Here is a 27,203-nt window from a genome sequence, read left to right as displayed (position 1 = left end):
AATCTTTTGTGTTATCCTCATCGGCTGGTGCTCCGATGATTTGAGTTGACACAAATTATCTGGGTATCGGTTTTCTTTAAAAACATATAAAATTGGATCGGCTGATTTTCCGATGCTTTTACAATGTTAATAAAACTAAATCTAGATAAGCACAAAAGTTGTTATGATTTACAATTTTGTTAGTAATCGGCTTGCATTCTGATTCTTCATCGTTTTGGGTCATCGGCCGGTGTTCCGATGTTTGTAGGGCATCATTCTACCTCTCAGTTTGAACTAACAAAATTTAACTGGGAATCGGTCTTCTTTAAAAACATATAAAATTGGATCGGCTGATTTTCCGATGCTTTTACAATGCTGATAAAACCAAATCCAGATAAGCACAAAATTTGTTGCTTATGATTTGCAATTTTGTTAGTAATCGGCTTGCATTCCGATTCTTTATCGTGCTGGGTCATCGGCTGGCGTTCCGATGTTTGCAGGGCATATTTTTACTTCTCAAAAATATGTCTGTCAACTCCTTCCCAGCAGCTCGGCACATACCTTTTGAGATATTGAGCGTTTATTGCCCTATCATGAATTCGTCCTTCTATATCGGCGAGTATATACGCACCATTACCCAATACTTGAACAACCTTATAAGGTCCCTCCCAGTTTGGCGACCATTTTCCGAGTGCTTCTTTTCTTGCCCCGATAGGTAAGATGACTTTCCAAACAAGTTGGTCTAGCTGAAACTTCTTTTCTCGAACTTGCCTGTTGTACGTCCGTTCTACCCCTCTCTTCTGGGTCTCCAAGTGGTCAAGTGCCAATAAACGTTCTTCGTCTAAGTCTAAAGCTTCAAGCACCATTTTGTCATGATAATCGGCCTTTGTCAAAACGTGCTGCATCTTTCGCCTCGTAGATGCCACGGTAAATTCCATTGGTAACATCGCGTCATATCCATACACGAGTTTGAAAGGTTTAGTACCCGTAGCCGATTTCTGACTCGTGCGATTTGCCCAAACAGCTTCCGTCAACAACTGATGCCATTGTTTCAGATTATCTTCTATCATCTTCTGGATAATACCCTTGGCCGTTTGCCTGCGCATAATACGGGGTCGAATGTATCAACTTGAATCCCATATCTTTTTCATAATCGGTTATCTCGCTCCCGGTAAACATAGTTCCTTGGTCTGTAGTAATAGTCTCTGGTAAACCATGTCTCAGAATAATGTACTCTCTGAAGAACTTTATAACCGATTGCTGACTTGGTGACTTCAATGGTACGGCTTCGACCCATTTAGAGTAGTAATCGGTTGCGACAATCACAAATGTGTGTCCTTTGGATGACGATGGGTATATTTTACCGATTAAATCGACAGCCCATCCATGAAAAGGCCAAGGTTTAATGATTGAAAGCACCATCTCTGCCGGAACATGCTGAACAGGACCGCACTTTTGGCATGCTTCACACCCTCGGGCATATCGGATACAATCTTGCTCCATTTTGGGTCAGTAAAATCCATACTTGTGGATTAGCCACCTCATCCGTGGACCAGCCTGATGTGCGCCAGCGATTTCCTCGTGTACCTCGGCCATGACCAACATCGCTTCTTTTGGGCCGATGCATCTAAAAAGCAAACCATCACTCCCTTTTTTGTATAACTCATCGGCCATAACTATGTAATTGAGGGCCAAAGTTCGTAATCTTTTGTCGGCTATATCCGGTGATTCAAACCATTGGGTTATTTCTTTCCTCCAATCTGTAGAAAAATCCAATTGGTACACGGAATGAGCTGCTTTGTACATCGTGTCGTCTCTATTTACCAAGTTTGGCGTATCTCGTCGGATTGCCTCATACTCAAAGCAAGGTTTATAACCACTACCGTGTTGTGCGAGGTCATTTGCCTCCATGTTGTCACTTCTCTCCGTGTATTCTAACCAAGTATCTGAGAAACCGCTGATAAGGTGTTTAGCTTTGTTGCAGTATCGGATTAAGAGCTCCGACTCGCACTTGTATTCTCCGGCTACTTGTTTTATCACCAACAATGAATCTCCCCATACTTGGATTGATTTTTCCCCCCAGCTCCATTAATATTTCCAAACCTAAAACGAGAGCCTCATACTCGGCTTGGTTGTTGGTACACTTGAAAGTCAACGAACAAGACATTGTGAACCGTGCCCCCGAGGGTGAGACAATGACGATTCCTGCTCCGGCGCCTTTTTCCGTTCTGGAGCCATCAAACCATAATTTCCACGGATGAAGTTCCATACAGCCGATTCCTTCCTTTACATCAACCCCTGGGTGATCTGCAAGAAAATCGGCGAGGACCTGTCCTTTAACAGCTTTCTGAGGCACGTATACGAGAGTGAATTCTGACATCGCCACCGCCCATTTTCCCATCCGATTTCTGAGATATGGTCGGGATAGAATGTATTTTATTACATTGGTCTGTGCCAGGACATAAACTACGACTGGCAGCATTTAATATCTCAACTTGCAGCAGGTGAAATTTAAACATATGCACAGTTTTTTGATGTTTGAATATCGTGTTTCAGTATCGGTCAAGGCTCTACTGAGATAGTAGACCGATCTTTCAACGCCTTGGTCCTCCTGTGCGAGCATACACCCTAAAGATTAGGGAGCCGCTGATATATATAGCAACAAAGGCTGATTCGGCTTCGGTGGCATCATAATCGGCGGCTTCACCAAGTATGTTTTTAGCTCATCAAATACTTGTTGTTACTCAGGGGTCCATACAAACTGATCGTTGTCATTCCCTTTCAACAAAACGCTCCAACTGCGTAATCGGCCGGCTGTATTTGAAATGAATCGCCTCAGAAAATTTATTTGTCCGATCAATCGCTGTAGTTGTTTCTTGGTCTTTGGTGGTTCAGCATTGATTATTGCTTTCGTTTTATTCTTATCTACCTCTACCCCCCGCTGGTGAACCAAGAAACCCAGGAAATTTCCTGCCGACGCCCCGAAAGCGCATTTCAATGGATTCATCTTCAAACCATTAGTTCGGATACGCTCAAAACCTTATTTCAAATCGGCAAGGTGTGCTGTATTGTTTGGTGATTTGACGACCACATCGTCTATACTTCTAAACATTCAAACCCATCAAACATTTTGTTCATGGTCCTTTGGTAAGTTGCACCAGCATTCTTTAAACCGAAGGGAATCACGATCCATTCATATGCACCAATCGGCCCGGGGCAGCAAAATGCGGTTTTAGAGATATCGGCTTCGTGAATCGGTACTTGATTATACCCGGAATGGGCGTCCAAAAAACTAAGGATGGTGTGCCCGGCTGCTCCATCGATTAGCATATCAGCTATCGGCATCGGATACTCATCTTTGGGCGTCGCCAGGTTCAAGTTTCTGAAGTCGACGCATACTCGTAACTTGCCGTTCTTTTTCATGACGGGCACTATGTTGGATAACCATTCTGTGTACTTAGCCTCCCGTATGAAGTTAGCCTCTTTTAGCCGATTGATTTCTTCCCTGATGAGCTCCTCGACGTCTTTTGACATTCGTCTGGGCGGTTGCCTAAATGGGCGAAAACCATCCTTTAGGGGTAACTTGTGTTCGGCGATGGATTTATCTAGACCCGACATTTCTGCATATGACCACGCGAAACAATCCTTGTATTCCCAAAGAAGCATTATCAATTCGTCTCTAAATGTAACGTTGAGGCTTGCGCTAACGTATATCGGCTTGGGGAATGCATCTGACCCTAAATTAAATTCCAAGAGCGCGTCTTGGACTTGGGCTGGATCGTCCCCCAACTTCCCCGTAGCTATTTTAAGGTCTTCTATTCTCAAGGTACCGGTAGGGTCTTGATCTTGATCCTCGTATATGCACTATGCGGATAGCACCCCGTGATTGAGTGCTAAGTCATAGACCTTTTTTCGCAACTCTGTATGTCGTCTATTCATCGGAACGTTGCAAGATGGTGGATCGGCTGCTGCCCCCGAGGGTAATGTCTGTTGGCTGATCCGCGTTGATGAGGATTCTGGGACTGTTCGTATCTCGATGACTTAAAGATTGGATATTCCTCACTTGCTCGTCATACATCATAGCTTCTAAAACGTTGCTATCTTCGCCAAAAGGGCTTGGATCGCCCTGCACTATCTCAGCCTCTCCAGCTTCTCGCCATAATATCAGCATCTGATGCATGGTAGATGGAATGCACATGTTGGAATGAATCCAGTCACTGCCGAGTAACACGTTGTAATTGCTCCTAGCATTAACAACAAAGAAACCTTCTTCAGTCTCGACTCGGCCAACTTTTATCTTTAGGGTGATATACCCTTCGGCGGGGGTCTCGCCTCCGGCGAAATCTGTCATATAAACGTCAGTGGATTCCAGCTGATGATGTTCTATTCCGAACTTCTTGAGCATTCGGGATGGTAAGATGTTTACTCCTGCGCCGTTGTCAATTAGCACTCTTCCAATGGCGACGCTATTTACCTCGACCTTGATATACAACGGCCTGATGTGCCTTGTCATTCTTGTCGGCGGTTTGCTTAAAGAAACAACTGCCGAAGCATCGGCACTATTCTCGTCCGGGATTATAACATCTCCATCCAAAATTGACTTCTGTCCTGCTTTATTCCTAAAAGAATCCGGAAGAGTAACTACTTGGACCTCTTTTCGGTTATCGCTTTTCGAAATCCATGCTTTGAGCTGCCCACCTTGGTGTACAACAACTAACTCTTTCTTCACAGGTACCCAAGCCTTCAACTGGCCATCTGCGTGGCTCAGGACTACATCCTTGTAAGATCGCCTATTGCCGTTTGGCGATTTCTCATCCGTTGCCGATGTATGAGAAGGTAGCTCATTGTCGTGATTGCGTTTCTTCTCCACCCAAAATTTCCTAAGTTTTCGTTTCGGTGTCTCGAAAGACTCAGCTTCCGACCGATTATGCTTGCCTTGGGTCGTTTTTGGATCGTCTTTGGCTGCCCCCAATCTTTCTTGAATCGGTCTCTTAGTTCCGGAAGAAGATACAGTGGTGGATAAACGGTTTTTTACCGGCACTCGGCACCCTGGTGCCGATTTGGGCTCTGCTGCGACCAATCGCGACTCCTGTCGCATTCTCTGGATCCGCCTCTTCTGTGTCTTGGTCATACGAGGGGTCTCCTCCGTCGGCCTGAACACCCTTTTGAAAACCGATCTCCCCTTCTGTCCAGATGGCATGTGCTGCTGCCACTCCTTTGTGGGCGACCTCAGTTTAATGGTTTTGGGATTCGTTCTGGCCAATTTCTGTACGTATTCGGTTCCAGGGCGGCTCTGGCAGTGCTGGCAATGTTGGCAAATCGGCTCTGAGACAATTGGTTTGGTCATTCGGTATTGCCTAACTACGTTATTCACTACTACTCTTTGCCGAGGTTACTTAGCATTCCATTTCTCCAATACTTTCCCAATACCCAACACTTGGTCCAAATTGGGCCGAATCACGTTGATCGAAACGCATTTCGCATCGGCCTCCCTTTTGGCGGGGAACAACAATTTTCCTTCATTTATCGCCTTTTGGACTACGTTCCTGAACACTACGCAATTATTGGTGCTGTGTCTCCACGAGTTGTGGAATTTGCAGTAATCTTTGCCAATCAGTTCCTCGCTTGACAATACAACATGACCTTCGGATAGAGAGATTTTCCCGTCTTTTAGCAAGGCGTCAAATATATCATCGGCCTTTGTCAAGTCGAATGAATATTCTTTTTGGATGACCGCCATCTTATTCTTCTTCACGTATCCCGGCTTCCTCAACGCTGCGCACTCCGTTGGTTTCTTCCCAAGAAACTCGGCCATACATATCTCATCGTCAGATGAATCGTCCTCGCTATCGGTAACAACGGCAACATCCAACTGATCGCGGTAATAGGTACCTTTCGAGGATCCTCGCCTCTGTTCCTTCTCTTGGAGTAATCGTTCATAACCTGTGACTCTGTTGGTGAGTTCAAACAAATCCCGAAATCGGTGGCCTTCGAAATGTTCTCGCATGGCGAAGTTCATCCCTTTCACAACCATCAGCACGCAATCCCCTTCGGATATGTGCGTCATGCACCTTGTCCTCAAATTCCGGAAGCGGTCAATATATTTCTCGACGGATTCACTAGGTAGCTGCGAAATTCTTGCAAGATCAGCCAAGGTAACGTCGGGTGGCGCCCTGTAAAATTTCTCGTGGAATTTTATCTCCGGGTCTTTCCACGTATCGACCGAGTTAGGCGATAAATGGGAGTACCATGTGAACGCCACCTTGGTGAGGAAACTGGCAAACAAACGCAGTTTCCAAAAGTCGTGAGCCCCTGCTTCTCCACATTGAGCAGAAAATCTTGCGATGTGTTCCACTGTTGACTGACTTTTCTCTTCTCCTGAGAATAAACTAAATTCGGGAACTTTGTAACCCCTAGGGAATGGGTATAGTTTATCAATCCTATCTGGGTACGGCTTCATATATGAAGGTCTAGGCATCGGCCTGACGTCGACCCCTAATTTCTCTAGTTCATCTAGCAACTGCCCCCGATTATATAAGTTGTTTTCTCCCATGGGGGCATTGTTACTTCCGTAGAGGTTATCCTGCGGCGACTGCTGGTTCGGGCATTGTTGTCCCGGCAACTAGTCGTTGCCTTGGTACCTTCCGGCTTCTACACCAGACGAATCATTGCCCTGGTGTCGTGCTGTTCCGGTACCGGATGGATCGCACCCTTGATATCGCCCGACTCCTGATGAGGATAGATCGCCCTTGACCCCCGTGTCTCCTTCTGGGCGCGTTAACAACCGCACTGATCCATAAGTGAAACCTGTTTTACTCGGTGAATGTCCCGCATCGGCCGTACTACCAAGACCGCCATTTCTTTGCGATGTCGAGGTATAATCGGCCCTACGGTAACTCTGATCGGTCACTGATTGTCCCGAAAAGATCTTTCCCAGATTGTCCATTGAGCTCGTCAAGTTGCTCAAGTTTTTCACGATTGATTGCTGAACGACCGCTTGGTCGGCCAACATCCCCTTGAAGGAATTGGACATCTGTTGCATCGCTCCGTCAAACATTTGCCGATTTTCCTGAGCTATTTCGTCTCTCATAATGGTAAAATCAGCCCTAGATAGCGACGGTCGAGTAGGTGGTATTTCTCGGAAAAATTCGTCGAAATCTTTTTCCACGTCATCGCCTTCCATGGCTTTGTTGCTAGCAGAAATCACTTCAGGTGTCGTATTCTGAACTCCTTTGGTCTGCGGCTGCTTATCTCCTTTCGCCATGATGGTGATGATCTCTGGATCTGGTTGCTCTGTTTCTCCGAATTTCCTTTGAAGTTTCGCTCGGCTTTGATACCGAGTTTCCCTGTAATCGTCTGAAAAAACTCCGGTTTTGTGCTGACCATAAACTGTCCCCAGTGGAGTCGCCAAAAGATGTTCGCGAGATTTTCACCTTGGTCAAACCTTTGAATTTATTAATGGGTAACTTTAGGTACTGATGCTTTGACCAGGGTGATTCTAGATGAGGTAAACAGGATCTGAATGACGTAACCCTAATTCAAGTGACGTAACCCGAATTCAAGTGACGTTGTCCAAATTGCGAATGACGTTACCGTCGTTCAATTAAACTAACAGTATTAATCTGGGAATCCTGAGATCCAAGCGAGATTAATATCAATTCTACTCCTAAACTAAGATTCAATCCCGAAATTGGGATAAAAAGCCTGAGCTTTGGTTTTTGATTAATGATGTGTTGATAAAAAATAATACAAAGCTCCTAGCTATTTATAAAGACAAAACCCTAATAAAAAGTCCTAATTCTAATGAGATTCAATCTCCCTAAACCAATAGAAAAAAGCTAAAATTAAATATAGCTCTTGTTGGGCTTAAAATCCATGATGAGCCCATTCAATTCATCTTCTCTGACCATGGGCCGAAATGTCACCAGCCTTATAATGGATCTTCTGGGCCGGTGCAAACAAATAGATATATAATTAAGTTAATTTTATTAAAAAGTAATCAAAAACCGTCATATCCATCTCGAAATTTATATTTTCAAAGTTTCAGCTACCAGTCCTATGACACTGCCGCCGCCTTAGACCCAATTGTTCGTCCTCCGACGAACAGCCTGAGTTTGTCTTCCTCAAAAAAGGCGAGCCAGGTCTAGGTTCGCCTTCCTCGAAGGACGACAAACTCAAGTTGTTGAGGCGGCGGCAATGTCGAAGCACTGGCAGCTGAAATTTTAAATATATAAATTTCGGTTGAATATGACAGTTTTTAATTAATTTTTAATTAATTTTAAATTAAATATATATTTATCAAATATATTATCAAATAAATTTATTAGATTTAGTAAAAAAAATTAAATTAATTTTAATTAGTGTTAAATATAAAATATTAATTATTTTCAATTATATATATAAAAAAAAATTATAAAGAATTTAATTAATTAGTTATTGGACTTTAAAATGACATACTCACCTAAAAATACCAAACATTTGCAATTTGTGTCAGTTATAGTCAAACCTTTTCAACTCACCAAATTGTGCCATGAAAAGGTTTGTCTATAACTGACGCAAATAAAAAACGTTTGATATTTTTGTGTGAATAGACCTAATTGTAGACACCTATTTTCCAGACAGGTGAAAAGTGACAGGGGACTAAGGTCCAATGATGATTTTCAGAAAAATTTATCCGGATAATGAGCTTGTGGTGCGCTCATTGGGATTCAAGCTGGTCAGATCTGTGCACAATTACAAACTTGAAGAATTGAAATGTAATTAGCTGCAAATAGCCTATAAAAATCCAAAGAAATTGTGATTTAAGCGTAAGAAATTGGACTAATTGCAATATCTTAAAAATTTATGGGCTAATTTCAAGTTTGGCGGATTAAAATTGACCATAATCAAACTCTTAAAGCCCTAGGAGCCATTTTTGATATTTTTGAGCACCAAAACTTTAGCATCTACTTAGCAATCAAGTAGTATTACGAATTTGAAATTAAAAAATCCTAATGATAATAGTAAAGACTTATTCCTAATCCTGATAAGACTTATGGAGTTATCACTCAACACCTAGTAAGCCCTAGGTCAACCCGAGTCACTACACATAGGACTCTAGGACAGCCTAGCTAAGGGTCAAACCGGTCAACAAAATTCATCACCCAGAAAAGCACACAAACCCAAAAAATTCCCCTGTTGGCCAAACCAAACACACACACCATCTGATCAAACAAAGCCAAAACGCTTCAATCATTTAAGAAATCATTATTGCACATCGATTTGAAGCTTGATTCCACGTCCGAATCACCAAAAAATGAGTCAAAGAATCAGAACAGTACTTCTGAGGACAAAAATTATTATTTTATCACTTTTTATCACATATAATTTAGAACAACTAATTTGATATGTAAGAACCCATGTTAGGTTGTTTTGTTGTGAAATTACCTAAAGTTGTGTTCTTGATATAAACTGTCTTTGCCATGATTGCCATGCCTTTAAATTCTAAACATGATTTCCATGAAATTCATATTAGAAACATGTATATAGCCAGTTTATATGTGTTTTTATCATTATATGTTGACACTGTTTAATTCAAACGCCTAAAACGTATGTTTATAGATGAAATTGTCATGATTGTCATGCTCTGTGTTCTTTAATGTTCTTAACATAATTATCATCATATCTAATTGAAAACATATATTAGGATGTTCTTAAGTGTTTAGAACGTTTATTATTCAATTCCAGTATGTTTTTTGTGCTTTGTGATCGTTTTGAAAAAGTTTGTTCGTGTGGATACTCGTAGAGAACAAGTTGTTTTAAAAGACGTTCGATGTGCAAAATATCAAAAGTTCGACGCAAAGTGTCACTGGATTGAACCACCTCTCTTCCTTCCATCAAATCTGCTGTGAATTTAACATTCGGCAAGTTTTATTTATACAACTATGTATATCTATCGAATTGCATGGATCTTATTCTGGATTATAGAAAATAATTTTTAAAATTCTAGTGCGTTATTGACCTAATAATCCACCAATATTTGTATGTGAATTTGAATTTTTTTTAATAAAGTTGGAAAGTCTTTAAGTTTTGTGGTTATCTTGACAAATATAAGATATTAATAGCTTTATGTTAATATTGGTCGTAATTGGTTGAGATATGTTTTAGTAAACTGATGGTAAACTAATAATAAATTTATTTTTTATTAAACTGAAAGTGAAAGTAAACTAAATAAACTTATCTTTAAGAAAATGAAAGTAAACCGATAGTAAATTAAAAGTAAACTAATTAAAACTAATTTCACACATAAAAAAATACTGATATATAGTAAATTAAGAAAAATAATTTAATTCAACTGTATAATTATAACAATGAACTTGTTTTCTTTTTTGAAATTGATATTATACTAATAGTAAACTTGTTTTTTTAGTATACTAAAAGTAAATTTGTTTTTTCATTAAACTAAGAGTATATAAATTGAAACTAATTCCGTACCTGTTTTATAATACTAATAGTAAACTAAGAAATAATTTATTTAACTTTATAATTCAAAAATTAAACTAATAAAACATTTATTTTTTAAGTAAACCGATAGTAACTTTGTTTTTTTAGTAAACTAATATTAAATTTGTTTCTTTATCAAAATAAAAGTAAATAAATTAATTTTTAAAAAATAAATATATTTAAACTCATTTTGTACATGTTTTACAATATTGATAGTAAACCGATAGTAAACTAAGCAATAATTTACTTAACTTTATAATTCAAAAATCAAACTAATAATGAATTATTGAACAAAGGATCATTTTACCCCCTGAACTTGGCACAAAGTATCAAAAACGTCCAAATTGGCAAAACCGGATCACTTTTAACCCGAACTTGTCAAAACTGGCTCAAAAAACCCCAATTAACAAAAAATCACTCTTAATTAATTCAGGGGTTTTTTTCGAACTTTTTCAAAAAAAAAGTTGTTTTCTGATTTCCGGCGAGGAGGCTCCTCCTCGCCGGATCTGGGTTCGTCTCAGGCAAACCCAGAGGCGTCTGGGTTCCCCTAAGACGAACCCAAAGGCGTCTAGGTTCGCCTCAGGCAAACCCGTCTCTGTCTGGGTTCGCCTGAGACGAACCCAGATGCAAACGCATCTGAGACGAACCCAGACCCATCTGGGTTCGCCTGAAGCGAATCCAGATGCAGACCCATCTGGGTTTGCCTGAAGCGAATCCAGATGCAGACGCATCTAGGTTCGTCCGTTTCTGTCTGGGTTCGCAGATGCGTTCGCAAACGCATCTGCGTTCGCTTCAGATGTAGACGCATCTAGGTTCGCCTCAGGCGAACCCGTTTCTGTCTGGGTTCGCCTGGGGCGGAACTGTTTCTCAGGCGAGGAGGTTTCCTCCTCGCTTGAGAATGATGAACAATTTGTTCATCAAAGGATGAACATTTTTGTTCATCAGTTTGATGAGCAAAAGTTGTTCATCAAACTTTTTGATGAACAAAAGTTGTTAATCAAACTTTTTGATGAATAGATCCATGGGTCTGTTTAGGATTTTTAAAAAAACAAAAAAATTAATTTTTTTTTGTTAAAAGTTTAATAGTTTTAATATTTTTTGTAAACAAATTAATTTAGGAGTTAAATTGTCATATATATAAAATTTGGGGTTAATTTGTTATATAAAGTTTTAAAATTAAAAAATTAAATTGTATTTTTTTTTAAATTATTAGGTATTAATTTCAATTGTGAAATAAATATTAGGACCATTTTAAACTTTTTATCATTAAAATATCACCCTGGAAACCAAAACGACCATTAAAACCGGAGAGTGTATCTCACTCTCTGAGATGAGAGTGGGGAGGGGGCTTTTTGTACCAAATTTAACATGTTCGGGGTAAAAGTGATCATGTTTTGCTAATTTGGACGTTTTTGATACTTTGTGCCAAGTTCATGGGCTAAAGTGATCCTTTGTTCATGAATTTATTTAAGTAAAACGATTCTAAACTAATAGTAAATAAATCAAACTACTAACAGTAGACTTGTTTTTTTTAGTAAAAACTAAAACTAAACAGATTGAAACTAATTTCATACATATTTATAATAGGATTTTTTACGAAAATATTTGAATAAGTGGTCCATTTGATATTTATATGCTTCAAATAAATGATTTGCATTTATACGTCTCTTTTATGTTTAAATTTGCTGATTTGCTCTTTTCTTGTTTGTCCATTGTCCCACTAAAGACTTACACTTCTTTTTACATTTTCAAAGTTTCCCCAACAAAAACTATAAGAATTCTTTGTAATTATTTTTGAGAAAATAATAAGAAAAGTCATAAATCACAATTGCTTTTCACTAATTGCCATCTAAACTAGAGTTCTTTCTTTGTAATCATTATTATTTCAATTAATTACACAAAACCCATTTCGTTTTTATTTACTGTCATCTTCCTCAAGCTTATACATGTCCAAAAATAAACACATGTCTTTTTATGTTAACCCTATCAATAGCCTACATGTGTCCCCTTTTCTCTCCCATATATCCTCCTTTTTTTTTTCATGTGGTCCCCCTCCTGTCTTTTTCTCTCTTGTCATTTGTTCTCCCTTTTCTCTCCCATGTGTCCTTTATGAAGAGAATGAGATGAGAAAATGACAAATGCTCACTCACTACTTAACAAATTATATTTTAAAATTTAGTCTTTTTTTCTTAACTTTTAAGTAGTTAGATGAATTACTATTAAAAAGTAGATTTACATTTAACTCTAATCAACCATTCTACGAATTAATTAATCAGTTTTTATTTAATTAATAGTTAAACAACTTAATAAAAATAAATATTTGTGGCATTTTTAATAGTTCAGTAATTGAAAAAATTGTTTAAAGCAGCTGTATGAAATTAAACGTAGATATTATAGAGCGGATACATGTATGATACATTTCAGATATATTTTTAGTATACCCACAAGGGATTGAGTCTAAAAATTGATAAAGAAGCAGATCGAATATTTTTATATTTTGAAATTTTATTTATTTAATTTATATTTAAGAATCTGAAATATTTTACCTTGTTTTTTCAAATATAATTCAGATCTCGTAATTAAAAAATGAATACATCTGCGATACATATTTGATACGTATGCGATACATCTGCGGTACACCTGCGATACATATTTAATACATCTACGATACATATTTAATATATCTCTCAACATATATGATACATCTCCCAACATATATGATACATATTCGATCGTCAAAATCTTTTTTCCTTGTTTTTTTTACGTCTTGTTTTTAAGTAATATTGCATATGTTTTTATACATATTTGATACATCTCTGATACATATTTAATATATAATTTATAGTTAATAATTATCTCGGATATTTTTAATGTTATTCAGATCTCGTAATAATTAATGGATACACCTTCAATACATATTTGATACATATCTGATACATAATAGAAATATCTCTAATATATAATTATACATGACATAAAAATTATATCAGACCCGTATTCGATATGTATTGATAATATATCGATAAATAATTTATAAAAATTATATTATTTGGGTATTTATGTATTTTTTAAAATTTAATAAATTTAATAAATTTATGTTTTTAAAATTAAAAATAATATTATTTTTAAAATTTATGTTATATAAATAAATTATTTGGGCATATGGTGTATGTGTGTGTATGAGAAAAGGGGACCACGTGGCAAAAGAGGAAGAGAAACACATGAGAGAGAAAAGGGGACCACGAGATAAGAAAGAGAGAAAAAAGGAGGACCACATGATAAGAAAGAGAGAAAAAGAGAGGAAGACGACCACATGAGAGAAAAAGAAGGGACACATAGGAGAGAAAAGAGGACTACTCGAGAAAGAAAAAGAGGGATCACGTGTCTTGTTCTTATTGAGATGGTATGAATGTAAAATTTTAATGTTTTTTGGTATGAAGTAAAATAAATGAGTTAAATGCCAATTAGTGTAATTAGAGCTCAATTTTTGATAATTTTATTATTTTCTCATTATTTTTATCTTCATAATATTTACATATGTAGATTCTCTAATGCTGTTGGCTTATAAAAAATATACAAAGCCATTTTTAAATCAAAGAATACTTGAAAATTTAAGTTATATAACAATTTATGTATAATTATTTTAATTTTTTCATCTTTTTTAATTTATTTTTATAAATTTAAAATAACATAAAAGCCAACTATTTATTATATTTAAATTATTACTTTTAAACCAGAAAGATTGTTTGTATCAGCTCAAAAAATTTAAATATTGGTGTTTACACATAACATTTACAAAAATTCGACAATTCAATAGGAAATGTATGAACAATTGAAAAACTACCAATTAACAAGCAACCAAACATCATTATAAAAAAAATCAAAGAGTAAATATGTCAAATACCAAATATAAATTTTTTTACACCTTTAAAATGTAAAGAAAATATAACTCTATTTATATATATCCAACTGAAAAAATATATTTAAATTGCATAAAGTACTTTTTATGTATACCATCTACCAAAATTTATAAGTTGGCTGAAAATATTCTAGCAGTCAGTAAACAACTGCAAAGAAATCGGCGAGCAACTGTAAAACAACCTGCGAACAACTGTAAAACAACCAAGAGCAACAAAGTAATTAGGGAGTAAGAAAATCAAATATTGATTGAAAAACAATTACCCACCTTTAAAAATAAAAATAATACAATTTTATCATGTTAATATAACTATAAAGAATTTTGAAATTACATAAAATATTTTTTTTATTTGCACACTTATAATCTCTTTCTGTTTAAAATTGTGATAATACAGTAAATTTTAGGCATATATTTGATAAATAAACATATCTAAACAATACGTATTGTAAAAAGTTTAAATGTGAAAATTTCATAAACATGAAGAAGAAAATATTATAATTTATTATTAATCTAAAAATTAAAAAATTATAACTATTTTTCCATGTTCGCATATTTGATAGAAAAAAGAGTGCAAATAAACTACATAAATTAAAATTAAAATAATATAAGATGTAAAAAACATTAAAGATGAATGCATAAAGTCATTGTAAAATTTGGATCAACAACTAAATAGCAATCAAAGAGCAACTAGTGAACAACCAAATATTGAATCAGAAATCGATAATGTAACAGAGAAACTTCAAACTATACAAATAAAAAAAATTATGGTGAAATCAACTTTAAAAGATTGAAATAAAAAAAAAATACAAGTTAAATATAAATATAAAAGATAATAGTCTAAATTAAAAAAAATGCTGCAAATGATTAGATTTGACTATAGAAAACAAGTGTTTAATTTTTTTTTTAAAGTATATGTTTAATTATTAAAAATAAATGTTTAAAATTGGATAAGAAGTTTTCAAGTTAAAAAGAAATTAAACAAAAAACTATTAAGTATATTTATTATAAAAGACATGTGGATAATGGTAAGATTTGATTACTCACATTAATCATGTAATAATTTGTTTAATTTATACTTATGAAGAATGAAAATATTTTAATATTTATTATAATAATAAAAAAAATTAAAAACTGAAATTATAATATAAAGATAAAATACAAAAATTCAATAAATAAAGTCAAATTAAAAAAAAATTACTAACAAACAAAAGCATAAAAATATACTTTCTCCGGCCCAAAATTTTTATTGCATTCGAAAATTTCTTTTGATCCATAATATTCTTCACATTAAAATTTCAAAAAAATCATTAATTGCTATTTTTCTAAATTTATTTCTAATAATAAGTAACTTAATAAGGTTAAAAGAACTAGTTAAATACTCCCTCCGTCCCGTTTAAGAAGGGACATATCCCATTTTTATTTGTCCCATCTAAGAAGGCCATATCGTGTTTTCTGTGCCAATTTATATTGAACTTCCACTTTTATCCCTTTAGTTATTTCAATATGCATTAAATGCAATTCAATTTACAATACATATATTCTATTATTAGAAAAAACCATATTAATTAATAGGGGTAGACATGACAAAATAAAATATTGTCTTATTTTATTAATATTTGTGCAAAACTCATTTGTCCCTTCTTAAACGGGACGGAGGGAGTATAAAACTAGTGGTAGTTAATATGGACAATTTAGTAAAAATATACAAATTAAGACATATTTATTAGTTTTTAATTTATGTGAAATGGCCAAATGTATAAATATTAAGGACCGGAAGGAGTAAAAAAAAAAGAACATAATAAATGAAATTATTGATTATTCAAAATAATAACATTTGGAGTAAAAAAAGTCAGCACACAGACGAGAAACACAAAATTTGTATTATTGATTTGACAAAATTAAAATGAAATGAATAAAAGATATATAATGGGTGGATAACTATCCTACTAACCAAATAAAAGCATATGTATGACTCTTTGAATAAACATAATTTTGAGAACAGAAAGTTAAAAAAACAAACATTGCTTGGAAATGTAATTTTTGAAGAGCTATTTTTGAAAAAGTAAAATAAAATAGGATAATAGAAGTAATTTCATATTGATAGTAAATTAATGGTATACTAAGTAAAATAATTTACTACTATAACTTAATAATTTAAAAATAACAAAACTATAAATTAAAACATAAATATTCCAACATATACTGAAATGTAGAGTAGTTTTTATTATAATGAAAAAGTTTTTTTTTTTTGAACTCTTACATTATAATAAGAAAATTATTTCTAAAACATGAAATTTGAACAGAGATTTCCGAAACTCTCAAAATTCAGTCTTCTTACTCTATAAGACTACTAATGATCCATGCATGATATTAGATATTAGATACTAATCTATTCCTATTTGAGTTTCCTTTAGGAAGCAACATAGCTATAAAAAGATCAACTAAAATAGTTTCCTTAGGAAGCAACATTTCGATTAAGTTCATATGATTAAGCTTGCCAATGACACTAACTTCTGCTCGGAATTCCGCTTCTCCTTGCTCTACTAAGTCTCTTTACGGCTGCAACTCAATTATCAGATAATATGCCTTTGCATACAATTCCTCCTGCTCCTCTTCCAATCTCTTCTATGAAACCTCGAATCGCTTTTTTCAGCTTAGTGTAGCTGAATTTTCGAAAGCCTGTCGCGCTTTGAAGGTAGCCTAAGAGGAACAAATGAAAAAGTAACGCAGATAAAATAAATAGCTTGCTCCAACTCTGAATGTGAATGTGAAAATTCATCATTTACAGAATACTACACATCTAACATGCTTGAATCAAACAGATAAAAGATCCAAAAGTTCCTGTTCTGCGCAACCATCCATAGCAGCAAACTAACAAAATTGTGTGATATTTGCGCAGCCCTACATTTCCAACCATCTCCAAAATAATATACATCCGTAACATCAGAATCTCCGAGCTGAACTATTCATGTTTTGTTAAAAACTCAGACATACATGTTACAAATTTTTACGTACTCGCAAGACCATAAACTCAAAACTGCTACAGCAATAAGTTGGCCAATAAAAGTGAGTTATAGCATGTAATCACGCGGTTAAAAGTGAGTTATAGTTTGTTCTCCTAATTTAATATTTTCTCTCGTTGTAAAAGAAAACCAGTAGACTCACGCTGACCAGCATTCTGGGACCATAGTCTATTAACAGGCACATCCATAATGCTGAATCCAATAATTAGGGTGATGCTTCATTACAAGCTAAGAAATAAACAGTTCCATTTATCACAAATAAAATTTAACTTCGGATCTCAGGAGAGGGAAAATATAATTAGCTCTTAATTTATATGAGATAGCCGGCAGGCATGCTGAAGCCGATATATCTATTCACAAATACAAGAGGGTCTAAACATACATACCTCACTCATAACATCTGCGACGTAACACCTTATCATGTCTTCATAGAGACCAGCAGACCTCTGTATTTCTGGAGCATCAGGCCAGCCGTAAGGAACAAAGGTAATTATTGTTTTTATACAGTTATCTGCAGACTCTGCAATTACAAGTACAGTAACCACAACTTACATGTAAAATTGGTTTGAAATAGAAGATCAATACTACATTCACAGAAATTGTAACTTAATGCTTTGAAATAGAAGATCAATACTAAATTCACAGAAATTGCATAAACTTACATGTAATCCTTACGAGTTATGACGTCTAGGGATTGACAACCTTAAGGTTCCTTTCTTCCTTCAGTGCGGGCCATCGGGTATTCCTAATTGAATCTAGACAAACCTTAGAGTTAAGACTAACATAACTAGTAACTGATTCTACAGCAAATAAGAAACTGAAACCCTAAAATCTATCTTTGAATCAGCAATCAAACCTTGCATTTTCAAAATCTAGCTTCTCGAATATCATAAATCAAGAAAACAAACAAAATTTCAGCCGACTGTTACTATGAATCAGTTACAAACTATGATGCACGGAAACGGAAACGGCAAAACATATTTTTTCAAAATACAGGAAACGGAAATTTGGGGGAAACGTGTAAATAGTAAAAATATAGGGGTATATTTATAAATATTAAAAGTTGAAAAATTATATATATATATATATTTATTTTCATATGAATAAACTATTATAAAAAATAATAAAATAAATTATTTGAATATATAATAAATATAACATTTCTAAAAAAAAAATAACATTATCAATAAATTTCATAATAATTATGTGTATTAATTAGATCCCTTTATTTATAGGTAACTTTTTTAGGGTTTATTTAAGATTTTTTTTTTTTATATAGGAAACGAGTTTCCAACTGTTAGTATTTACAGAAACGGCCCCGAAACGTTTCCAAAGAGTTTCTGAGAGTTTCCGAAACGGGAAAACTTACCCTAAATAAGGTTTCCGTGCATCATAGGTTACAAATTAAACTTCAGCTAAAACTTAGATTTTGCAATTTTATTCAATCTCAAACAAAATTGGTAAAAAATTTACTTAGTTTAGCAGTAGCATTATAAATAAATTCAAAACAAGCATCAATCAAAACTATAAGTAAGTGAAGAAGAATCATTATGACTATAATCACCAATAACAGCCAAAAACGACAACAATAGACTGAGAAATACGGCCACACATCATTGCCAACATATTGTAAATCAAAAGAACATAAAAATAATAGACGTTGAAAGAGAGAACCTGAAGAGGAGTGCAACAGTGAATGAAAACAAGAAGCTGTACAAAGTCATCCATTGTGAGGATGCTGTGAAGTCAGATTCACCGTCGCCGGCCTATCTAACAATTGAAACAAGCCGAATGAAGCCGGGAATAGCAGAAGTAAAGAAACTGTGATTGTTAAAAAAACCGTATTTCTTGAAAACAGAAAGTTTCTGCAAGTGATATTGGTCAAACCGTAAAATTCAACACTAATTGGTCAACCAGTATTTTTGAGATTACTTTGCTATTTTGTGGGCACTTCTCAAAAAACCCCTATCCTTTACCCCACTTTATTATTTTTAGCCTATTTTGACACATTACATTTACTTGCATTTTTTTGAAAAAAAAAATTACAGGTCTTTATAAAAGTTACAAGATTAATAGTAATGGGCGGTTTAATTTCTTTCTAGGATCCTATCTAGGCATGCTTCGGAAGGAAGCTTATTTCCTTTGCAAAGTTTACTAATCAAGGAGCTGCAAATTTCTGTTTCAACAGAATAACCAATCTTTAACATGTAATCAAAAACAAGGACACAATCATCTAGCTTTTCATCTTGTGAAAGGTGCTGAATCAATCTCTCGAGAGTCATCTTCTGCGGTATGAGTTTATTCTTCAGCATATCAATTAGCCATCCCATAGCCTCCATTAGACAATCATGTTTGCATAATGCAGTAATAAAATGATCATAATCGCATACCTTCGGCTTCAAACCTCTGTTTTGCATATCATTCCACATCCGTTTTGCTTCTTTCATGTCTCCCACTTCACATAGATTCTGAATAAGAGGAATATAGGATAAAGTCGATGGCTGTAAACCATGTGCTAGTAGCTCGTTAAATAGGCCTTTACTCTCGTCGATTCTCCCTTCTTTACAAAAGCCTCTAATTAGAGCATTATACGTGATTACATCTCGAGAAATTCCCTTCCGTTGCATTGTTTCAGACAAATCAAAAGCCTCATTTACCTTTTCAACCAAGCATAGATTTGAAATCATCATGTTGTAACTCGCCGTGCTTTCCCCATAGCCTTTGTCACGCATCTCTTTGTACACTTTCATAGCCTCTTCAAACTCTCCGTTCTTACAAATCCCATTAATCAGCGCATTATAAGTGTATTCATTCGGTAAAATACCCTTGTTTGTCATGTCAAACCAAAGCCTCCTGGCTTCATCAAGCCATCCTATCTCACAAAGACCATGAATCATTGTTGTGTACATTACTCTATCTGGGGCATAACCTCTGTCATTAAGATCATTGAAAATCCTAAAAGCCTCGAGCGACATTCTGTTCTTGCAAAGTCCACTGATGACTTCCTGATATGTATAAATATCAGGAGCACAATTTTTAGCGACCATCATGTGAAGAAGCTCAGATACTCTGCCATAGTTTTCCTGCTTACAGAAACCGGATATCAAAGCATTAAAAGCAATATTTCTCGGGACCAACCCCTTTTCCAAAACCTCTCTAAGAAGTTCATAACCCTTCAAAACTTGACCATCGCTACAAAATGCTCGAACAAGATATTCCACAGTTTCAATATCTGCCACAACCCCGAATTCTATCATATCATCATATAATCTCCAAAAAAGATCAGTCCGTCCAACACTGAGACATCCCAATAAAGCTGAATTCCATGTCGCTATTGACGGGCACACTTCAGTACCTTTAAACTTCTTAAACAATTCAAATGCATCCTGAATCAATCCACCCTCGCAAAGACAACAAATATAACGCTCTAACAAACTCACATCAGGATCAAACCCTGAAATTTCAAGAAAATATTTTGCTGCACTGCAAGCCTTAGCCTCCAAAAGTGAATCAAAAAGAAGACCACAAGACACTTGGTCAGGCACAAAATTAGAATGCAGGTGCAGCCATTGAAAGAATTTTAATGAAAGAAATGCATTGTTCTGGTGCTTCAAAACCTCAAAGAAGAACTGGGGATCAGTGAAATTGATCGAAGGAAAATCCGACGATAAAGTTCGCTCCCACTTGGACTTTTTTCTAATGATTTGAGCAATTTCTTTAGTTATATCAGTAAACTGCTGATTTACACTCCGACCCAATTCTTGATTCTGATTTGGGTTAATTGATTTTCCATTAAAGCCAACATCTTTAGATTGGAGAGCAATTTTTCTGATCTGGGTACTAGAGTTTTGCCTGCTAGGGTTTTGGCGAATAAATCTTGAAATAGGTGATGGTGTTCTAGCCATTAACAAAAAAAACCCTAATAATTCGAAGATACAGGTAATAAAATAGGGAAGCAGACCATTAGAAACTAGAAATGGACCTTACAAATTCTTGGAACTTACAGTAATTAACCAATTTCCAGTGAAATGAATGCGAATAAATCTTGGAACTTACAGTAATTAACCAATTTCCAGCTCTACTCAGCTTCAATTGCTATACCAATACTAAATATTGCAAAGAAATCGAATTAGTTTTGTCTGAACTCTGAACTGATTGTATTTATTTAAAAGTAACAAATTCTACTGTATCTAGGTTGGTTTTCGGCCGAAAGATAAACAATGAACAAACGATCACTTCACCCCGAACTTCGCACAAAATATCAAAAACGTCTAAATTAGAAAACTATATCACTTTTATATTGAATTTCGCAAAATTGTTTCAAAAACACCCTTATACTGCTGGGGCATCCTAATTAGAAAGTGAGATTCTAATTGTACTCTAATTAATCCTAATTAATTTAATCTAATTAAATATTTACCCCTAATTAATCTAATTTAATTAAATGATTAATTTAAATTTTAAAAACGATAAATTCAGCGGGTCTTTTTTTACACCACCACTGCTGCTATCCCTCTTCCTCTACCTTTACCAACCACCATCTAAAATCCATTAACCATCGGTCAAACCCAACAACAACCGCCCGAAACACTACCCACCACCCATCTCAGACGAACTGAGTTCGTCTCTCAGGAAAGACGAACTCAGTTCGTCTTTCAATACATCAACGAACCCAGATCTGGGTTCAAGAGTTGTTGTTCGTCTCTGTGAGACGAACTCGGCAGCTGCCGGAAACGATTTCCGGCAGCTGCTGATTATAATAAAAAAAATTAAAATTATTTTGTATAAAGTACAAAAAGGTATTTTATATTAGTTAATATAATTTTGATATGTAAGGTTTTAAAATTAAATTATTTTTTTAATTATTAGGGACTAATTTATATAATGTTACAAAAATTAGGATCAATTTAAACATTTCACTATTAAAAACCACCTTGAAAAAAAAACCACCTCCAAAACCAGAGTGTGTGCTTCACTTTCTTAGGTGAGAGTGGGTGGTTTTTTGTACCAAATTTGACAAGTTCAAGGTAAAAGTGATCTTATTTTGCTAATTTGGACGTTTTGATACTTTGTGCCAAGTTCAGGAGGTAAAGTGATCCTTTGTTCGATAAACAATTTAGAGGAAATTACATCATTTACCAAAAAAATGAAAATAATTATAAAACTATATATTGATTTTTTTTTCATTTACAAAAAATTCTAGTTGATTTAAAAATAATCATAAAAATAATTAAAAATACCAAAAAATAAAAAATAATTATAAATATACGGTGGATATTGTTGGTATAATGTCAGTATATTAATAAACTAACATTATATCAACATTATGCCAACGTTATACCAACATTATGCATTCTGGAATTTTATTAATATCAAATAAAAATTTATCAAATTATATCAAATCGTATATTAAAAATTAAATTAATAATATACCAAAATTATACCAACAGTATACCAATAGTATTCACATCAAAATATATTGAAATTTTATTATTAGATAAATATTTACACTAATATTACACCACATCGTATACTAAAAATTAAACTAGCAATCTACTAAAATTATACCAATAATATACAAATTATCTAGTTCATTACCAATTATAGTGAAAAATACATATAGAAAGAATATACATGTTATCAACTAGAAAATATATATAAAAAATTATCGATATACCGAAAATATATTGAAATTATACCAATAATAAACCAAATACTATTTTTACATTCTCTGATTTATAGTTTTAATATACGGAAATTATACCATAATTATTTCGATATTATACACATTGTACTTTTGTAAATAATTTTTATTTTTTGGTAGTTTTGTAATTAATTGTAAATCAGTTCGATATTTTTGTAAATAAAAATATTTACCGGTACTTTTGTAAATATTTTTAAAATTTTAGATAATTTTATCATCATCCCAACAATCTAAGTAAAAGTTAGCCCGGCTGATCATGTAATATTTTGGCAGTCATAAGCATGAGGGGTGGGCATGCACCCGCTAATCATTCCATTGCTTAGATTATTGGATTTTTTTTAAGGAACTGTTGAAAAATATCAAGGCTTTTTACACATAATACGGTTTTTTTCTGGCCCAATATCTTTTAGGAAAATTTACAGAAATATGCCAATAGCGCTGATTTATTTTAAAAATGCTAATTTTCCTAATTATTTTCATTAACTGCTAATTTATCATTTACAACAAATACCTAAAAACGGAAACTTATTACAATTAATACCTACTTAATCCTAGTCCTACACGTTGCATCTGATTATTTATCGCCTACACCCCTTTCACATCTCCTCTTCCACCACTGCTGCCGTGACGATCACCATTCAAGTCCGACAATCGGCTTCTCTCCGACCATCTCCACATACCCTGCTCCAAAAGACGACTATTAATGCAGTTAAACGTCCAATTAAAAAAGTTTTGCTCATCACCACATTGTCAACAACAACGACTAACTCAATAATTTCAGCTCCGACGAGATCTGATGAACATACCATACGACGTTAAGATAAAGGTGAAAGCCAAGGTGATAGAGGTGGAGGGGCCTCGAGGGAAGATGACCTGCAACTTCAAGCACTTTCATCTCGATTTCCAGCTCATCAAAGACGACTCCATCGACAAACAGAAGCTGAAGATTGAGGCTAGGTTCAGCATAAGGAAGACGAGTGCTGCATCAGGACTACTCTCGGCCACGTGGGGAATCTCATTTTTAATTTCTGGGTGTTTCAAGAAAGAGTAAAAGATGTGCCCTTTGAGATTTATTTTGGTGTTTTTATCAGCGGTTTTGGCTGGTTATGTTGCTTGGAGGACCGTCAGATTGTCGTCGGATATTGAAAGTGCAATATCCGATGATTCAACGCCAGAGAAGAAACCATTGCAACATAGTAACACTAATCAAAAATTCAATGCGAAAAGGGTAAGTTTATTTTTTTTGTAATTCAAATCTTGAATTTCAAGAATTGTCTTTTTATTCCTTTCTTGAGTTTCTGTTTTGTGTTTGATTTTTAATTCTTGCTTTTATTTAATGCAGATGGTTCGAAATGGATTATGGATATTTATTGACATGGCTAGTGGAAAATACTTATGGAGAAATCGGAAGGAGATGAAAAAAGATGAGAAAGTGAAGAACAACTAGGATTTGGTTATAGTTTTTTACCATTTTCTTTCTACTTTGTTTCTCTATTTTCTTTCTGTGAAAAAATGTAGAGATTGGAATTTCAGAACAGGTACTTGTAATTTTCAGTATATAGACAATCAGTTGATAATCTTTTTTGCATTGGAGCTTGGAAATGTTTGTGCATAAGTTGACGATCACCCCTTTGCAATTATAAAGGATTGAATTAAAAGTGAATTTTCCTACACACCATGACTTATGTTTTACTCTTGTAGAAGTTTGAGTTTGATGATTCTGATGGAGTTGTGGATTAGGATGATTTTTTGTATGTTTAATAATATTAGTGTTGGGAATTATTGATTAGAAAGGTGTTATGCAATATTAGATAAAATTAGCGTTAGTAATTATTGTTTACGTTTCTGTTAATGAAAAAGTAATTTCAGTTTAAATTTTTATATGGGTTTGAGATTTGATAAATATGAGAACTGGGTATAACTTTTAAGGTGCACTAATTTCATTTTTTAAGTCTATGCAGCAAATACTTGGCGTCGAGGTGGAAAAATTGAATACAAAATTGAAATTTGGTTCGGTGCCACATATTTTATACATTTATGATACATATAAGATACATCACAAATACATTTATGACGACAATATATTGTTATTGGTTCATCTTTTTTATTTATATATCATGTATATACATATTGGATACATCAATAATACATTATAAATACATCACCTGATACGTCATAGATGTACCACCGGTACATTATAGATACATCATTGATACATCAATAATACATTACCGATATATCGTTGATACATCGTTGATATATCGATCAATTTTTATACTAGTGAACTAGCCCATACAAGTGATAATAATATGCTAACGCGAGCTCATCTTTGATCACAAGTCGATTTAATTATTATGCTCGAGAAAGTGTTAGAAAATGAGACCATCAATTTAGCATCTCCTCTTATGATACATTACAGACTGAATTTTTTTAAATTATAATTTTTTTTTATAAAATAAGTGTTAAGTTTAGGATATATTATAGATACATCTTTGATATATAATTTATGACTTAAGTAGCAATTTGCCCCCTCAACTTGTAAGCAATGGGGTAACACATAAATTAACTTTGTGGGCAAATTAGTCATGAACTTGCATATTATGGCAATTAGCCCCATTTTGGCAATTTGCCCCCTAAACTTGTAAATTATTTGTCCCTAAATTGGCAATTTGCCCCATACAATTTTAAGCTAATTTTTTTAAAACGGGGCGAATTGCCCATAATATACAAGTTCATGACTAATTTTCCCATAAAGTTAATTTATGTGTTAATTGCCCATTGCTTACAAGTTGAGGGGACAAATTGCTACTTAAGTCTATAATTTATGCATTGGGATTCCCTCAAGTTCAAATAAACTTGAGAGGGCCATGTTCACGATCTATACCGTTCACTATAAAATGAACGGTGTAGATTAATTTGATAAAAATTGTACTTTTTTAATCTACACCATTCATTATAACGTGAACATGACCTCCTCAAGTTCAAAATGAATATGAGGGAATCCCAATTCATAATTTATATATTGTAATTTTTATATTAAAATAGATGGATTATTAAAATTATATTTAATTTGTATTATTTATATATCGTAAATGTATTATTAAAATTATATTTAAAATATATTATTTGTATATTTTGATATGTATTATGTACAAATAGTGTATCAAAAACATATCGTTTAAGTATTTTGTATGCATTACATGATATATATTGACATGTTATTATTTGCTGATTCTTTTTCTATATTTTTTTATATAGTCGATGGCTCAATAGGGTATTTAATATTCTAAATTATAGTAGCAGAGAGAGATATTATTTGTGTATTTAATATGTATTATTTGTGTATTTTGAGATGTATCATTAAAGTCGTATTTAGTATGTATTATTTGTATATTTGAGATGTAGTATTAAAATTATTATTTGTTAACTTCTCTCAACTGTTTACTTTTATTTATAATTTATGATTTTAACAATTCTTTTTAGCAAGAAGTTTAGTATTACTACTAAAAAACAGTCGATTAGTGACGGATTTCAAATCCGTCGCTAAAATCAAATTTAGCGACGGATTTCGAATCTGTCGCTAAATCCTAAAAAAAATTGGCGGGATTCGTCCTGCCACTTTTAGCGACGGAATTTCTGTCGCTAAAAGTGGTGGGACGAATCCCGCCAATTTGTGTTTCACTTTTAGTGACAGATTTTGTAATCCGTCGCTAAAAGGAATACATTTAGCGACGGATTACAAAATCCGTCGCTAAATGTATTATTTTTATTAAAAAATTACTAATTAAAATAAAAAATTACAAATTAAAATAAAAAATAATTATTTATTAATTATTTATTAAAAAATAATTACTTATTTAAAAATAATTATTTATTAACAAAATAATTATCTAAAATAAAAAAGTTATTATATTAGAATGCGGGAGTAAAGTTTAATAGTAATAATTTTTTTATTTAAAATAATTATTAAAAAATAATTTATTAATTATTTATTTACAAATAATTAGTATGAAAAAATAATTAATTTATAATACAGATTTAAATTGCGGGAGTAATTTGTTTATTACTTTCAGTTATATTTAAATATAATATACAT

At 33.9% G+C, this 27,203-nt stretch overlaps 2 protein-coding genes across 5 annotated transcripts; both read right to left on the bottom strand.

Moving 5' to 3' along the window:
* Window positions 1-5,371: 5,371 nt before the first annotated feature.
* LOC126681919 (uncharacterized) lies at window positions 5,372-6,532 on the bottom strand. Its single transcript, XM_050377475.1, has one exon. The coding sequence runs from the start codon at window positions 6,530-6,532 to the stop codon at window positions 5,372-5,374; it is 1,161 nt and encodes a 386-aa protein (XP_050233432.1).
* A 10,048-nt stretch (window positions 6,533-16,580) lies between these two features.
* LOC126682094 (pentatricopeptide repeat-containing protein At5g18950) lies at window positions 16,581-21,625 on the bottom strand. Of its 4 annotated transcripts, XM_050377646.2 has the most exons (5): window positions 19,794-21,625; window positions 19,078-19,173; window positions 18,066-18,158; window positions 17,790-17,923; window positions 16,581-17,080 (listed from the first exon to the last, which is right to left on the bottom strand). In XM_050377646.2, the coding sequence occupies exons 1-2, from the start codon at window positions 21,306-21,308 to the stop codon at window positions 19,156-19,158; spliced, it is 1,533 nt and encodes a 510-aa protein (XP_050233603.1). In that variant the 5' UTR covers window positions 21,309-21,625; the 3' UTR covers window positions 16,581-17,080; window positions 17,790-17,923; window positions 18,066-18,158; window positions 19,078-19,155. The 4 variants fall into 4 exon arrangements, with proteins under 4 accessions (XP_050233603.1, XP_050233604.1, XP_055961752.1 ...); XM_050377647.2 differs by having other exon boundaries at window positions 18,066-19,173; XM_056105777.1 differs by having other exon boundaries at window positions 19,078-21,624.
* Window positions 21,626-27,203: the final 5,578 nt, after the last annotated feature.

Source organism: Mercurialis annua, linkage group LG5, assembly GCF_937616625.2.
Source record: "Mercurialis annua linkage group LG5, ddMerAnnu1.2, whole genome shotgun sequence".
Classification (NCBI taxonomy): domain Eukaryota; kingdom Viridiplantae; phylum Streptophyta; class Magnoliopsida; order Malpighiales; family Euphorbiaceae; genus Mercurialis; species Mercurialis annua.
This window is presented reverse-complemented; position numbering and strand designations above follow the sequence as displayed.